The sequence below is a fragment of the Tachysurus vachellii genome, chromosome 25, assembly GCF_030014155.1.
Source record: "Tachysurus vachellii isolate PV-2020 chromosome 25, HZAU_Pvac_v1, whole genome shotgun sequence".
Taxonomy (NCBI): Eukaryota; Metazoa; Chordata; class Actinopteri; order Siluriformes; family Bagridae; genus Tachysurus; species Tachysurus vachellii.
This window is the reverse complement of record NC_083484.1, coordinates 15,747,082-15,764,820: the sequence shown is the minus strand read 5'-3', so window position 1 is coordinate 15,764,820 and position 17,739 is coordinate 15,747,082. Positions and strand designations below refer to the sequence as shown.

The window sequence follows — 17,739 nt, the reverse complement described above, 5'->3', positions numbered from 1 at the left end:
GACATTTTTATATATAATTCATATATTTTGGCAAATTTTATCACTAATTTGTTCTTGGCCAGTTCTACCTGTTAGCCAGCTCTCTACCAGACAAAGAGGGTGAATGCTATCATGTGCTTCCCCCAAGACACATGAAGCCAACCAACTGCATCTTTTTTGAGCTGCTGCTCATGGTGCACCACATGGCAGCATAACAAAAGATAACACACAACTACTATTCCCTAATATTTGATATGTTTTACAACACTGTAGATACCTATATACTTCTTTGGAAAGAAATCTTTATGACTTGCCAAGGAACAATAGAGCAATGTGGCCGAGTCTTGCTAAACTTACTGAAGTCACATAGGTATCTCTGCTAATCTTTTTAGCCTTCGGTTATGCAACATGGTTGTGGTTAGTGGCAGGAGTGGCACAATGTAAGCACCGTTAGGCCACCAGCATTGCCTTATAATAGTTGCTGTGTCTTGTTAGTGTCATGGTTGCCCATGGCCAAAGAGATATGGGTCTCTGTCTAATAATTTGTCTTAGGAAAGACTGGAGTCTAAGTTTCAATTTAGGCCCCCCACAGCGTGTGACCTCAAGAACTAAAGGGATTAAAGTTTTGAACAGGGATTATTTCCTTATTTTCTTTTTTATGTTTTGTTTGGTTATGCCTTACGTATTAAATTATAAAGAATAAATTAGTTTTGCCTTTTCACTGATGTTTTCTTAAAAAAAAGTACAAATCTTGATTGTCGTCCCATCGCACTCACACCCATCGTTATGAAGTGCTTTGAGAAGCTCATCATGAGGCACATCAAGACCCAGTTACCACCCTCACTGGACCACCTACAGTTTGCGTATCGTCCAAAACACGCCACGGAAGATGCACAGCCCTTCATTTAGCCCTCACCCACCTGGACAATAAAGACAAATGGCATCTTCCGTGGAGTGTTATACTTATATACGAATACTGTTCATAGAATTTAGATCAGCATTTAACACAATCATCCCTCAGCACCTGATTGAGAAGCTGAGCCTGCTGGGACTGAACACTTCCCTTTGCATCTAGATCCTGGACTTCCTGACTGAGAGATCTCAGTCAGTCCGGATCGGGAACAGCATCTCCAACGCCACCACACTGAGCATTGGAGCCCCTCAGGACTGCGTGCTCAGCCCACTGCTGTTCACCTTGCTGACTTAGGACTGTGCAGCAATGCACAGATCGAACCACATCATCAAGTTTGCCGATAACACTACCAACAACCTGTCTCTGAATGTTGATAAAACTAAAGATGGATGTTGACTTCAGGAGAATACCTAGCGACCACTCTTCGCTGAACATCGACAGATCATCTGTAGAGATCGTCAAGAGCACCAAATTTTCTTCACCAAGAAAGCCCAGCAGCATGTCTACTTCTTACGAAGGCTGAGAAAAGCCTATCTTCCTCCCTCTATTCTGACTACGTTTTACAGAGGGACCATGGAGAGCATTCTGAGCAGCTGTATCACTGTCTGGTTTGGGAACTGCACCATCTCATATTGCAAGACCCTGCAGTGGATAGTGAGGACAGCTGAGAAGATCATTGGAGTCTCTCTTCCCTCTATCATGGACATTTACACCACATGCTGCATCCGCAAAGCCAACAGCATTGTGGACGACCCCAAACACTCTTCACCCTCCTGCCGTCTGGAAAAAGGTACCGAAGCATTCGGGCCCTCACGACCAGACTGCATAACAGTTTTTTTCATAACAGTACAAGCCATCAGACCTCTTGATAACTGAACTGAACTGTACTGAGCAACACACACGCGCACATTAACTGTATGGACAGCACAGACCAACACCAAATACACACTCTCTAAATCAATTCAATTCAAATTTATTTGTATAGCGCTTTTTACAATTGATAATGTCTCAAAGCAGCTTTACAGAACATAAACATAGAACAAAAGGTTAAAATAAAGAATAATATAAAGATTAATATAATGCAAATTTCAAGATTAATATTAGATATATTTAAATGTGTTTGTATTTATCCCCAATGAGCAAGTCTGATGTGACTCAGGTGGCAGTGGCAAGTGTAAGAAATTACAGAAATTGCACCCAAATTCCACTCCAAGGTACACATCTAAAAGAGCTCATTCCTAAAAAGGTTTACGTATCATAAGGTAATGCGTTTAGGCATCTAAACATCTAAACTTGATTCAATTATAAACATGGGAACGGAAGCAGGACATCAAGGATCACCACGAACAAAGTGTCTATGTGACTGAGATTTAAAGTGACCATTTGGTTGATAACAATACCAAGTCAAGGTCTATGTGAATGCGATTACCATTTAAAGTGACCATTTGGTTGATAACAAATGTAATTATACCAAGACAAGGTGTACTTGACCATGATTAACATTTAAAGACAATCCGCTAGACAACAAGGTGTAGCCCAGCCATTTGGGAGACATTCAGTTCTTACACTCAATACACATTCAAAGCGGAACTTCATTTAAATTACCAAAAGGGAAAACTGTATATAATGCTTGAGCAGGATTTGCTCGGGGTTCTTACTGACTCCGATGAACCCAAAGTACTTCATGTATTTTGTCACTGCTATGCTGGAATAAACTTCTTGTTCTTCATTAAGATCTTCACCATCATCATTCCAAAAAAAAAGTGGGAAAGGTAAGAAACGCGGTATTTTCTTCTTTTACGCTGTGTTTGATTCAGGGAACCCCCTCGTTTAAAAAAAAACCTAGAAAATAAATGTTTTAGTGTAGAATAGAACATAGATTATTGATCATAAGCAGGAGGAGTTATTATTGTTAAGCCTATTCTGTACATTTCTGTTTAAGATTCTAACGGAACTGAATTAACCCGACGCAAAGTGGTGACAGAGTTGTATGTGAATCGTTGTTTCTAAAGTAACTGAAGCAAAGGGCTTAAGCTGATAGGTTTCTAAAGTAACTGAAGCAAAGTGCTTAAGCTGATAGGTTTCTAAAGTAACTGAAACTTGTTGTGTGTTTGTTATAATTTTGTTAAGATTCTAAAGTAACTGAATCAGCCTGACGCAGTGTGGCAGTTGAATTATAGCTAAAAGTGTTTCTAAAGTAACTGAAACAGTGACAGTGTAAAGGGCCCGACGCACCCCGGCTCTGTAGAGTTTAAAGCAATAACCCGAGGTAGTGTGGTGTTGTCTGAAAGACTGTAACAGTGTTTTAAACTTACATTTTAAGTCCATGTACTGTGGTTAAGTAAACGGTTAGGTTTTAACGCAAAAAACCCAACGTACTGTGGTTTTGTCCGACGTAATGTGACAGTGTTACATTTTAAACTGTTTGTGAGTTTGAGTGTTACTGTTTGTGACTGTTTGAGAGTGTTTGTGAGTGTTACAGTAATTGAACTCGAGGCCAGACGAAGCGTGTCTGTGTCCGAAGCAGTGAGATTTTTGAGTTTAAAAGCCCGACGTATTGTAGCTGTTTTGTTCATATGCGTCCGAAGTACTGTAGCTGTGAATAAATAGACTAACGGTTAACTAGTTACTTGTGGTAACTACTTGTGGCATGTGGAGTAATCAGGTTCCTGAAATGTTAGACAGTGATGAGAACTCGGAAACTTATTTTCAGTCAGTCAGCAGTCAAAACTCTGACTGTACAGTTAAGTTTCTCATGGCTCCAATTCACTTGACTACAACTATGCGTGCTAATGGAGGAGCAGAGGAACCAATGACCTCTTCTATTGTCAGAGGGTTTAATCCCAATGAGCTAGAAGCTGTGATTAAAAGTATTGGTAAATTTGATCCTGCCAAACATGATCCATTAGATTTTCTAAAGGTTTTCGAGCTATATGCTGACATTTACAGGTTCACAGATGGTGATGCGTGTGTGTTGTTAACTGTGTGTTTGCCTGACACTTTGTCTGGAGCATTAAATCAGAAAGTCAAAACTAAAACTGCTAAATACAAAAACGCTTTACCGCCTTTAGTAGATTTTGTTTTTCTGGGAACTACCAGAAGTCCTGAGTTTTGTGATCTCGGGAAGCGTGAAGGATTGTAACGTGTTAGAAGACTAGTTAGATACTGTACGTGGGAGCTAAACCTTTAAGAGCCTTGTATGTAAGTAGCAGCAATTTGTAATCAATTCTAAACTTAACAGGTAGCCAGTGTAGAGATGATATAATTGGGGTTATACGATCATACTTTCTTGTCCTAGTGAGAACTCTGGTAGCTGCATTTTGGACTAACTGTAGCCTATTTATTAAAGATGCAGGACAACCCACCTAGTAATGCATTACAAAAGTCCAGTCTAAAGGTCATGAATGTATGATCTACTTTCTCAGCATCAGATAAGGATAGGATGTTTCTTAGCTTGGCAATATTTCTAAGGTGGAAGAAGACTGTGTTTGTAATATGGGCGATATGATTTTAAAGACAAGTTGCTGTCTAATAAACACCCAGGTCTTTCACTGTTGAGCTAGCAGTTACAGTACATCCATCTAAATGGAGGTTGAAGTGTGAGAGCTTCTGTGTTCTGGTTTTTGGACTGATAAATAGTACTCTGAGTTTAACAACAGAAAATTACAGGTCATTCAATCTTTTATCTCTTTCACGTTATCAGTTAATATACATCATATATATAAATACAGTATATATATATATATATATATATATATATATATATATATATATATATATATATATATATATATATATATTCCAATATACATCCATCAGACTGTTTACATGCTGTTTTGCACACTGTTTTTTGCTCTTTGCAGATGCTATTTCACATTTCAGTTGATTGTTGTTTTGCACAATATTTTACAATACGTCATGTAACTGCTGCTATAATACTGTGTTCATTCCAGTATTTCTGCACATGTAATACTGATCGAACATACTGTATAGTATTTACACTGGTCTGCGCTGTTTTTGTTTATTGTCTTTTGTGTATTGTCTTTTGTGTAATGTCTTGTAATTTTTGTTTTGAACTGACTTTTTGTCCTTCACTGTCTTTTTGTCTTGTCCTGCACTGTTTGCTCCAGGTTGCACAGATGCACTTTATGTTGCTAGGAATACTTACTAAGTCCTTAGCTCTGTTTTAGTTTTATGTAAAGTAGTACCATGGTCCTGGAGAATCGTTGTCTCATTTCACTTTGTGCTGCAACAGCTATATATGGTTGAATGACAATAAAAGCTTGTCATTCAACCAAAATGCTTAACGAATTTTTCCGTGTATAAAATGCTCCCATGTATAAGACGTTTCCCACTTTTCCAACCCCAATTAAGAAATCAATATTTTAAACATAAAACATAGCTTATTTATTTTTTTATTTTTTAACACTTTTATGGGCTCAGACGTTCTGACATTACAGGTCCCTGTCGCATCTGCTCACTGGCTCCATGCTCTCCACCTCCAACGGGGTGTGTTCCAATTGGTTTGTTCAGCATCAGCTGATGTCGGTTACATAAGGCCCGTGATTGAAGGAAGCCTATTGGCAGAGACAAGCTATTGGCAGTTTCACTCGTGATTGGAGGCCAGTGATTAGAGGAACCATGTCTGCAGTGAAAAATACGGTACTTGAATATTTTTCAGCAGCTAGGGTCCACTGTGGTCTTTTTCTTACTCTTTTCAATGAGGGGACACCAACAGGGATGCCAAGACGCCAAATCCTCTAATGAAGCTTCAATAAAAATTGACAGATTCTGCAAGGTTTATTTAAGGCATACTTGTGATTTGCAAATGCAACTTACATTAGAGCTCCACTTCACCTGCAACTATCTTGTGTGTGAGTGTAGCAGTAGATGGAAGGAAGATGGAAACAAAGGCCAGAAGTTCGCTTAGGTCTCAATGTAGGACATCTGGAGTCAAGGGTTTTGACTCAGAGTGCAGATGACACATTAGTCTAGCAGGATCAATAACCTGTATATGGTAGTGTATAAAGTGTACACTAATACGTTAAGCCCTCAAAAAGAAAAATCTAATCTATTATGAAATGGATATTTATCAGACAAAAATGCTCAGTCTTAAAGAATAAGTAGACTTATTAAACAAAACTTTTGCATTTATTGCTAAAGTAATTGCTGTGCTATTCACCGCATTTGTGGGATTTGCTATTAATATATTAGTTTTAAATTTCAGAAATTACAGGTCATGCAAAAGCACAGATATTCCCTCAGGGTATGATCCATACACGCAAGAAGCATGTGGCAGGGCATCAACAACATCACGGACTTTAAAGGGAACAAACCAGCGACTGTGAACATTGCCGCCTCTCTACCGGATGAGCTAAATAACTTTTATGCTCGTTTCGAGGCTCACAAACCCACACAGAGAGCGCTCCCGCGGCTGCTGCAGAAGATGTGAGTGCACTCTCCGTCTCTGTCGCGGATGTAACCCGATCCTTTCGACGGGTAAACATCCGCAAGGCTGCGGGTCCTGATGGCATCCCAGTCCGTGTGCTCCGAGCTAACCCAACTAACCGGTGTCTTCACAGACATTTTCAACCTCTCCCTTTGTCTGTCTGTGGTCCCATCGTGCTTCAAAAAATCCACCATTGTGCCCATACCAAAGAAAAATAAAATCACATGCCTAAAGGCCAGACTGGAGGCCAGTTGCTCTCACACGCATATCTTAAGCAAGTGCTTCAAGAGACTCATCAGAGACTACATCTGCTCTGTGCTGCCTGCCTCACTTGATCCACTACAATTTGCATATCGTAGCAACCGTTCCACAGATGATGCTATTGCTTTCACCCTTCATACTGTACTGCTCTCTCCCACCTGGAAAATAAGAACACCTATGTGAGAATGCTGTTTGTGGACTACAGCTCAGCATTTAACACTATAGTGCTTGCCACACTTGTTGCGAAGCTCCAGACTCTGGGACTAAACAGATCTCTGTGCAGCTGTGCAGTCCTGACAGGCAGAAGTCAGGTGGTAAGAATGGGCAGCAACACTTCCTCCCCACTGACCCTCAACACTGGTGCTCCAGGGTGAGAAAGTTATGAAAGACTTTTTTTTATTTTTGGGTGAACTATCCCTTTAAATTGAATGTGTGTGCGTGTGCATGCGATACAAGAATATGGCTCTGCTTGCAACTCTGAAGTTTTTTATTTTTATATTTATATTTGTTTTTTATATATATGTGCATCCCCATAAAAAAATTCCATACACTTTTCACGCAAAGCCTAACACTGAAGACCAATTATAAGAGATATTGCAAAAAAGCTGACATTTTCACATAAACAGTGACCAACCATTTACACTACATTGCACTTGCAAAAAAAATCTAATTTGATAGAACTCTGTCATTCAATTGTGAGCGATGTGGTCGATGTGTGTGCTGTTGTTCTCTTCTCATCTTGCACAAAATCCCGGTACCCGAACTTAATTATTTTGGGTGTGGTGCCTTCCATGTTTCATCACGACTGTCAAGGTTTATTAGTTAGTGCACGCGCTCCCTCTGCTTGCCTGCTGTGTCACGTGGTTAGATTACGCTCTTGTGTGCGTTTAAAAACAGATTTAAAAAACAAACAAACAAAAACAACAAGTTATTCCGAGTCATTTCACTCAAGTCCGAGTCAGGTCTCAAGTCATGAATGTCAAGTCAAAGTCAAGTCGAGTCTTTTTTAAATATTTGTTAAGCAAGTCTCAAGTCTCAAATGTGCGACTTAAGTCCGACTCGAGTCAAGTCATATGACTCGAGTCCCCCATCTCTGTCTATATCATTATCTGTATAACTGTTCTGCAATTTCTGGAGTTTGCTCCTAAGAATTTCACTCACCGAGGCACATGTGCTGTGGTGATGTGACAATAAAAGTGACTTGACTTGACTTGATGGTGTTGAGCCGTAACATTGACCATAAGCACACACGGTAATAAACACTTACAGTATCTGTTAACAGCTACACTACTTTCACTATGTCTCTTGTAGCCTGGTGGGCTGATAAACCTGCTGAGAAGATTTCATCATTGTATTTAAGACATGCATTATTTTCAGAAGCCGGGACGGAAGCCACCAGAGCACCCCCCTTTAAAAAAAAAACCAATGAGCATTTCTCAAACATGAGTCACTCTCTTAGCCTGCATATATAGCACAGTGTTAAGGATGCTGTCTCCAAGCTGCAGTTGATATAATAGCTGCATGAAACACACAGCAATACTATTAAAGGAAACAGGTACAAAAAAGTATCAGGTAAGATATTTAGCTTGGGCCCATTTTTCTTTTGTCCTGTTTATTGTATTCTTTGTCATTTTAGACAGATGTTTTTTTGTTTATGGTTGAGAGTCGTGTGCTTGGGTTGTTTTTATTTTAAGCTAACCTCTTACTCTGACAAGGACAATGATGTAGTCTGTATATTGTGTATATCTTGGTTTTTAAATGAATGTAATGGAAGGGTTTATTTTGGCTATTTTTTGAATGCCTGACTCAATAGCAGAGTAGCTACAAGAAGCTCAGCTAATGGCTAGTGGTTGGTATTAACAGAGACAGATTTACAGCCTAAGATTCAAACTTGAATGAAAATGTATCTTGTGTGAATGTGAAATGAAACATTTGCTTTGCATGAAACTTGCTTCCATGAAGCATTAAAATAGCTGTAATATTTACTGATGATTCCAGCGTGTTAAGGCTATATATATTCATGCTGAGATTTTTAACTGAGAACAATTTTTAGAATTTTGACTTTTTTAATGCTACAGTAATTTCCTGGGATTGCTTAAAAATATTAAACAGCAACCTACTAACATACAGCAGTGGTAGTAGGGGATTATGATATGAATGTTTATGGTACACGTGAGATTTTGTTAAAATTCCGATATTTAACATGGTAAACAATTGTCCATCCTGTATAAGGAACACAATGACATTACATTCACCTTATTCGTGCATCCCATGACTTTTCATATGAGTTGTTGACATGACTTTGTTATTCTACAACATATATTAAACATTACCAACAAACTCCAAAAGGAAACAATATTGATTTCAGAAGCCATTGTGAAACAAACTACACCCAATGTTTGGCTATAATCTACTTCCTCTAGTTACCAGGAGGTTTTCCACAGTAAAGTCCCTAGAAATGAGGTAGATATTGTATGACTGGATGTATTTGTGTATTCAAGGCAGAAATCAGTGATTGCACTTCTTCTATTCGATCTTTAATAATTTTTCACCTTTTTTCAGAACCCCATATGACCAAAGGCTAGCTACAGTAAACTAAAACTAGTGACCACTTTGCATCAATGGCAGACAAGGGGCAAATCAAACATACTGCAGCCATAGTGCTGGGTTACTTGGAGAGTGTGTCTTCATTCGCCGCCACCTTCAACCCTCTGTTTGGCATCGTCACCACACTGGTTGGTGCAGCGAGGAAAGGCCTGGTGGATGATGACACAAGCAAGCTGGACAAGGACTTCCAGCAAATTCATGAGAAGTTGGAGAGCATCTCTGAGCAGAGCAAGGAGCTGCTGGACCAGATCGAAATTACTGAGATTACCAAAAACTATGGTGATTTGGAAAAGAACATCGAGCACCAGTATCGAAGCTTCAAGAACATGGTGGAAAACATCAGGGAAGACCCCGAAAAAAGTGAGTGTTATAAAGAGGATTTCAAGAAAATATATAGAAAACAAAAAGGCCACCAGAATTTGAACAGGTATTATGATGCCATCATGGAAGATGAGGGTCCTTTTGGGAAGCAGCTACTGAAAATTCCAGAGCACGACAAGAAGGACAAGAAGCGTATGGAGGCAAAATGCTCTCATCTGGCCTACCTCTTCCACATCGGCCTCATAGCACTGATGGCCTACTATGTGGTCACTGAGGATGATGATGAGGAGTTCAGGAATGAATGGGGCAAAAAGGTCTTTGTCATTCAGACCAAGATGCAAGAAGTATTGGAAGCATACAACTAGAAGAAGCGATTCAAAATTCACTGAAATTTTGTTAAACCACAGCTGCCTTAGTTTCTTCTGCATGTGAGAATACATATTTTTCTTCCTGAATGCTTTTCTATGTTTATTAGATTAGCACTTAAGGATTTCAATAATTTTTCATATCATTATTATGCTATATATATATCAAAAACTCTTGCTGGATATACAGTAAAGCTGTAGACATATTTGTGTATTTTGATCAGTGTTATTCATTTTGGCAGTTTGTTGAATCATGGGCTATAATGTCTCAGAGCTTAATTTTACTGCCTATTAGCTTGGAAAAGGGAGCATTGTATAATCACATACTTTTTTATCAGACATTGAAATATTAAAAAAAAAATAGATATCAGTTTAAATCAGATTAATTATTAGTATGGTTATAATGGGTCAAAAAGTCCAAGGATATCTTTTAAATTACTTGCTCCATGAGTTGAGCTCACTCCATGTCAATCAACTCTTTTCATTAATAACCACCACCACAGCACAATATGCAAATTAGCATGATTTGCAGCAGTGGACTAGTGACATCTGCAGGCTTTATGAATTACATGGACAGCTTGCACAGATTTCTATGTAATCTTCCCACATTCATTCATTCATTCATTCATTTCCTACCGCTTATCCAAACTTCTCGGGTCACGGGGAGCCTGTGCCTCAGGCGTCATCGGGCATCAAGGCAGGATACACCCTGGATGGAGTGCCAACCCATCGCAGGGCACACACACACACACACACTCTCATTCACTCACACACTCACACACTACGGACAATTTTTCCAGAGATGCCAATCAACCTACCATGCATGCTTTTGGACCGGGGAGGAAACCGGAGTACCCGGAGGAAACCCCCGAGGCACGGGGAGAACATGCAAACTCCACACACACAAGGCAGAGGCAGTAATCGAACCCCCAACCCTGGAGGTATGAGGCAAATGTGCTAACCACTAAGCCACCGTGCCTATCTTCCCACATAAAAGACCCAAACATTGTCTTGTACATTTGTCCTCATGTTATGTGTGTATGTTATATGCAAAGATCCTACACAAATATCTCAGAACTCTCAGGCTAACCCCCTCTTTACCCGCTCAGTGAGGTTTCCTGGAATTCTTCCTCTAGTCACAGTTGGTACTATGATGCCATCATGGAAGATGAGGGTCCTTCTGGGAGGCTGCTACTGATATTTTATCTAGAGCACTACAAGATGAACAAGAAGATTATGTAGGCAAAATGCTCTCATCTGGCCTACCTCTTCCACATCGGCCTCATAGCACTGATGGCCTACTATGTGGTCACTGAGGATGATGAGGATGAGTTCAGGGAAAAATGGGGCCAAAAGGTCTTTAACATTCAGACCAAGATGCAAGAAGTCCTGGAAGAGTGTAACTAGAAGAAGTGATTCCAGATTCACTGAAATTTTGTTAAACCACAGCTGTCTTAGTTTCGTCTGCATGTGAGAACACAGTTATTTTTCTTCCTGAATTGATTTTGTATGTTTATTAGATTAGCACTTAAAGATTTCAATCTATTTTCATATCCTTATATGGCTGTATGTATCAAAAACTATTGCTGGATATACAGTAAAGCTGTAGACATATTTGTGTATTATTCATTTTGGCGGTTTGTTGAATCATGGGCTATAATGTCTCAGAGCTTAATTTTACTGCCTATTAGCTTGGAAAAGGGAGCATTGTATAATCACATACTTTTTTATCAGACATTGAAATATTAAAAAAAAATAGATATCAGTTTAAATCATTTTATTAGTATGGTCATAATGGATCAAAAAGTCCCAGGGTATCTTTTAAATTACTTGCTCCATGAGTTGAGCTCACTTCATGTCACTCAACTCTTTTCATGTATAACCACCACCACAGCACAATATGCAAATTAGCATGATTTGCAGCAGTCGACTAGTGACATCTGCAGGCTTTACGAAGAATTACATGGATACGCTTGCACAGACTTTTATCTAATCTTCCCACATAAAAGACCCAAAAATTGTCTTGCACATTTGTCCTCATGTTATGTGTGTATGTTATGTCAAGATCCTAAACAAATATCTCATAATTCTCAGGCTAATCCCCACTTTACCTGCTCAGTGAGGTTTCCTGGAAGTCTTCCTCTAGTCAGAGTTGAGGTTGTGCTGTATTCTTTCAGTTTAAAAAAGAAATTTAAGATGATTTCTGAAATGTTCAATGATTGGGATAATTTTTGGGGATTTGCTAAAGGTCTTTTTTGTTTGCACAGGTACAGTTATAGGCAAATATTTGGCTGCTCTGTCCAAATTCTATTTTTTTTTTATTTTGGAAGTGAAATTAAGCGAGCACAACAGCTAGCACTAACTATGACTAGCAATATCTTCCTGCAAATGTTCATGCTGTGATACTTTATACTGATAAACCAAATAAAAAGGAATTTACAGCTAGGAATGCTTCCAAGTTGATCAAATAGGCAAGTCCAAGCAAATATGTCATTACATAGTGCAGGTAAATAGCAATGAAATGCCGTTTAGTATGTACCAGAAGTGCAAATAGAAAAATGGGCAAAGGAACAAGTGCAATGTGTAAATATATGTACAACAAATAGATAAAGCTACAGCATGGAGTTCGTGCATTAGCATAGAGCATAGTATGTGTAGACAGTACAATATGTCTAAAAATCTATAAATATATGCTGTGTAAATGTGTGCAATATGTACATTGTATGTAAAACCAAGTAACCAAGAAATATATAGTGTACGTACAGTTAATATACATAAACAGAGGTGAACAATGAATAGAGGTAAGAAATGAATTTACAGCTATATCATTTATAATTGGTAGAAAAGTACAGAGTTGAGCAGAACTGCAAGGTGATTTTACTAAGGCTTTTACTATATTAAAAATATAACATTCATGGATAGGAGGGGCTGAGCAGAAAGTGGCTAAAGAAAGCCAAGAGAATGTGCATTCGACTTCCCCATACACACTGGCTTCCCTGTGTTTACCACAGCAGGCTATCCCATGTTACATTAAATACATATTTAGATCCCTAGTATGAGAAAAACAACAGCAAATAAATACTCCGTATGCCATTTTCCTTTCATGATAAAGAAATCTTAAGAAGAACCAGACTCATAAGGGACACTATCTTCTTTCTGGGAAACACTGGATAGTGCATTAATGCTTTATTAATTTTCGAGGTTAAACAGTCAAACAGTACAGAATGTGTTTAATGGTCTTGAGTACAAGCATCAGAGATCACGGCATCACGCAATGCATACAGGAGATTTAACAAAATAAATAAATTATTTATTATAATTAATACAGGCTTGAACCAACAATGACAGATAAAGTATTAACAACATTGTTGGTTCCTAAGAAACCTCTCAGTGCCTCAGGACACTTGGTAATGTCACAAACCGGTTCACAGAGCAGAGTGGAAGCCCGTGAAAGGGGCACAGTTACCGGATGTTACCCATCCCTCTCTGAGGGGGAGGAGGAGATGGAGCCACATGCAGCATGGCTATAAATAAACATCAAGCCAAGGCAGCTGCAAGTCATCAGCACCGCTGGACTGCACTGGAACTCCATAGAGGGCATCTCTACACTTTCCACTTCCTAACTGTAAGTGTTTGTTTTTCACTGCTGATCTCTTGATGATCTCTTTCTTATGGGGCTTCTTTTCTTTTTTCCTTTTTATTTGCTCACATTTTAAAATAGTAAAACACAGAATCACTGAACAGGGCACACAAAATAGATCTTTGTACATGTCTACAATGTTGATGTATTTGTTAATTCTGGATTTTTTTAAAGTTTTGATAAGGACCTGTTCTGAAATTCCTGGATATTGTACTTATGTAAATATTGACTTGCCTTAAACTTAGCAACTATGGATGTGGTTTTAACCGGGCTCTCAAGTTTTGAAGACAGGCAAGAGTGACATATTTTAAATATGTCTAGCCCCCTTAGAGAAACGAAAAATAAGTATGACATAAAACATTCCAAAACTTAATATTTGAATTAAACAAAACATATTAAATTATACTGGTGGTGGTTAGTAGCCTTATTTTTCTGAGATTTGATTACACAGAATTTATGATAAATTCATTATTTTAGAAAATGTCATAAAACCCCTGGCACCATCTCAGGGACCCCAGTTTGAGAAGCACTGGCCTAGACTACTTGTTCTGAGCAGGTGTTGTCAGTGAACAGGCTGTAAAACTTGGCTAAGTTACAGACACTCATGAAAAACCGCTGCTGATTATCTGGGAAACTAACATCGTCACTGTTTGTGTCAAACAAATTGTGAATTTGTTGTAATATTAAAACAAGAGATCAAGACTTACTCTGTGCTCAAAGTGCTTGCACGAGGAACGAGGACGATCCTGAACAATTCCAGGATATGCTTTTTTTTCACTTGTTGTTGAATAGTGCTATTTTTTGATTGGCTATTGTGTAGCCTCTTTTTTTGATTGGCTTTAAATAAATCTTTTTAAAATAAATGTGACATTTACATAATGCTGCATTGATTCTGGAATTCCTGAGAAAGTTTTTAAAATGACATTTCTTATTGTGTTACAGAAAGAACGTTTGCCTCCGTTACGGAAGCCTCTTTCATCACCTGACCTCCAATATGAGTACTGCGGCAGATTGGATTATAGAGAACAGGGACAAGATCGAAAAGGGAGTAGAGCTCCTAGGCAAAAGCTGTGCGATCCTTGCAGCCACTGTAGGCCAGTTAAATCCCATCCTAAAGGCAGTATTTATTGTCTCCGCTGAGCTCCTTAGCAACCCAGAGAGCAAAGAGGCTAGGTATCTTGCTGAGCAGTTTGTGAAGGTCAACCAGAAGCTGGAAAAGATCGAGGGTGATATTAAAAATGCAAAGCTGGTGATGCAGCGATCACTTGTGAACATGGAGAACTTCAACTTCCAAGCAAATATAATGAGTCAGTATGAATATTTTCAGTATATTTTCACAGCCAAACCTGAGTATAAGAAGTTGAAGCGAGATGAGTTCCTCATCTTCTTTGAGGAATTTGAGGGAGAAAAGAACCTTGAATGCTTATATGATGCTACTGAGAAGTCAATGCTGGACATTATAGTGAAATCTGTGCATCAGAGCAGGAGGGCAGTGGAGGAATTCTGTACTAGCCTGAAGAAGCTGTTTGTGGTTGGGATCAGCTCACTGATGGGCTACGCTGCACTAAAGGACAACACTGTGGATAAGAAACTGGAGATCAAATGGCTTGCCCGCATGGAGAAAGTGGAGAAGCGCATGAAGGCAGCAGTGGATAAATGTGTTGACAACTTTGCTGAGCAAGCCAAGACTGATATAGATGAGATGCTCTTGGAGAAGCAGAGCAGTGTCGACCCTGAGTTTACTAAATCCCTACTGGAGACTCTTGTGGAGAAGTATTACTGGGTCTCCTGGTCAGTCCGGGTGTTTAACGATGATGATAGCAAACTTGTGAAGTTTCTGTTAGGGAAGAAGCACCATATAAATGGTGGAGTTCACTATTATTTTGAACATTTGTGTGGTAATAAAATAAGGGTGGTGGTGTCTTTCACTGCAGACCCTAAACCACTCGACAAGATCCAGATAAAGGATCAAATAGAGAACGAGAACGGTGGCATGGAGTCTGTGGCTGAGTCTCTGAGCAAAAGTTTTCCCAACTGCCTTGTCCATGCCATCAATCGCTGTACTAAAGTGGAGGAAGCCAATAATTTTGAGCCTGAGCACCTTTATTATAATTCTCACAAAAAAGCACACATCTGTATCCACTCTGAATAATGGAATTTAGATCAAACTAAACATATTGATGTCCAATCAGAATCTACACTCTCCAGACTTCTATTAATTAATGAGTTTTACAATTTTTAGGATAATAAAGATTTGATTATTTACAAATGTATGATTTTTATTAGTAATGATGATGTTATGGCACTTAATTAATGAAACAAGACGGATTGAGACTGAGGGTCAAAGCACTAAGGTGTGACATGATTGAGATGACTTTTGATGAAGGCATTTAAAAAGGAAAAGGGGCTTTGTGTCTTTTGTATATTTTTCTCTGTGTTATATCCATGTTGAAAATTGATTTTTAAAAATGAATACACATTAAATCAGAGCATTTCTACTAATTTCTCTATCACTCTACTAATTTTAGTAGAGTTTCATGCATCACTTCATGCATTTATTATGTAATACTCTTCCACTTTTGTGCAAATTATAACCATCTGTAATTTTTTTAAGGTAACGGTAATGATTATTTTTGTGTATTTGTATTATTGTATTATTACTTTATCGATACATCATTTGTACAGGATTAATTCATAATAAATGAGGAAAAAACATTGTGAATAATATTTTGTCTCTAATATTGTGAATAATAATAATAATAATAATACTTCATTCATTCATTCATTTTCTACCGCTTATCCGAACTACCTCGGGTCACGGGGAGCCTGTGCCTATCTCAGGTGTCATCGGGCATCAAGGCAGGATACACCCTGGATGGAGTGCCAACCCATCGCAGGGCACACACACACACTCTCATTCACTCACGCAATCACACACTACGGACAATTTTCCAGAGATGCCAGTCAACCTACCATGCATGTCTTTGGACCGGGGGAGGAAACCGGAGTACCCGGAGGAAACCCCCGAGGCACGGGGAGAACATGCAAACCCCCATAATAATAATAATAATAATAATAATAATAATAATAATAATAATACATTTTATATATATTAGGGCACCTTTCAAACTCTCAAGGTCACCTTACAAAAATGAATTTAAAACACACAGCATAATATAAAACATAGAAATGTGCAACAGCATAATAAGATAATTTAAATAATAATAAAAATAATAATAAAAATAATAATAAAAATAATAATAATAATAATAATAATAATAATAATAATAATAATAATAATAATATAAAGTAAAAAAAAAGAAAATAATGGAAAAGTTAAAATATAAAATTCATTTCTAAACATGTGAGTTTTGATTCTGGATTTAAAGGTTGTTAGAGAGTCTATACCTCTGATGCATAAAAAAATGAAAAACTCAACCCTGTAAAATCGACCCTGATTTTCATTAAGAGTAAAAGTGTTGAGTGACAGTAAAAGGGTTAATATTTTATGGTTTGTATAATATGTATGTATAAATTATAATTTACTTATAAACATAACTGAAGTGTTGCAGAATAAACATTAGTGTAATATTGCATAGATTTAAGGAAACTAATCCAACATTAAGTGCTGCAGCGTAACAGAGATGTTATAGCTACTATATACACTATACTATACTAAAAGAGCTATTTCTCATAACGTGTAAAATAACCTTACAATCTTTAATATAATCTTTACAGAACCTGAATTATGGAGTAAGGTGTATGTGTGCATTTTTTTTAGATTGATTCAAGTTAAATAATGATGGATCGTGCTGTAAGTTAGATGTGAGATGTTTTTTTTTTCCCAAAGATTATTCAAAAGATCTGGAAATGTTGTTAAATAGCATGTTTTTCCCCCAAACTGTCTAGAATTGTGTGTATTTACAGTCATGCAACACCAGAGGTCGCTCTAAGAACTCCATTAATCTCCCAACTCTGAGTTTCCATGACTGCAGTAGACATACTGAGAGAGAAACACACAGAAAATGAAGGCTGTACTCCAGTTGTGTGATGGAGCGCCTGTGCACACACATCAACTACATGTTCTGCATCGGCCTCATCGCTCTGATGGGTTACGCCACAATCATCTGTGATGACGAACAGGGCCTGAGAGAGGAATGGGCTACAAAGACGGAGGAAGTGCAAGAGAAAATGCAGGAGGTGC

The 17,739-nt window shown here is 38.2% G+C and overlaps 3 protein-coding genes across 3 annotated transcripts in view; all 3 read left to right on the top strand.

Annotated features, from left to right (window-relative positions):
- The first annotated feature begins 8,057 nt into the window (after positions 1 to 8,057).
- On the top strand, positions 8,058 to 11,509 carry LOC132840377 (protein rapunzel-like). Its single transcript, XM_060861963.1, has 2 exons — positions 8,058 to 8,174; positions 9,165 to 11,509. Exon 2 carries the CDS (start codon positions 9,224 to 9,226, stop codon positions 9,893 to 9,895), a length of 672 nt encoding a protein of 223 aa, XP_060717946.1. The 5' UTR covers positions 8,058 to 8,174; positions 9,165 to 9,223; the 3' UTR covers positions 9,896 to 11,509.
- The window catches only part of LOC132840376 (protein rapunzel-like), a 31,921-nt gene continuing 22,252 nt past the window's right edge, over positions 8,071 to 17,739 (top strand). The window contains exon 1 of the mRNA XM_060861960.1: positions 8,071 to 8,100. The gene's annotated coding sequence lies outside the window, so the exon portion shown is untranslated. The remainder of the gene's footprint in view (positions 8,101 to 17,739) is intronic.
- LOC132840239 (uncharacterized) lies at positions 13,311 to 16,112 on the top strand. The gene is made up of 2 exons (XM_060861753.1): positions 13,311 to 13,520; positions 14,478 to 16,112. The coding sequence occupies exon 2, from the start codon at positions 14,530 to 14,532 to the stop codon at positions 15,685 to 15,687; it is 1,158 nt and encodes a 385-aa protein (XP_060717736.1). The 5' UTR covers positions 13,311 to 13,520; positions 14,478 to 14,529; the 3' UTR covers positions 15,688 to 16,112.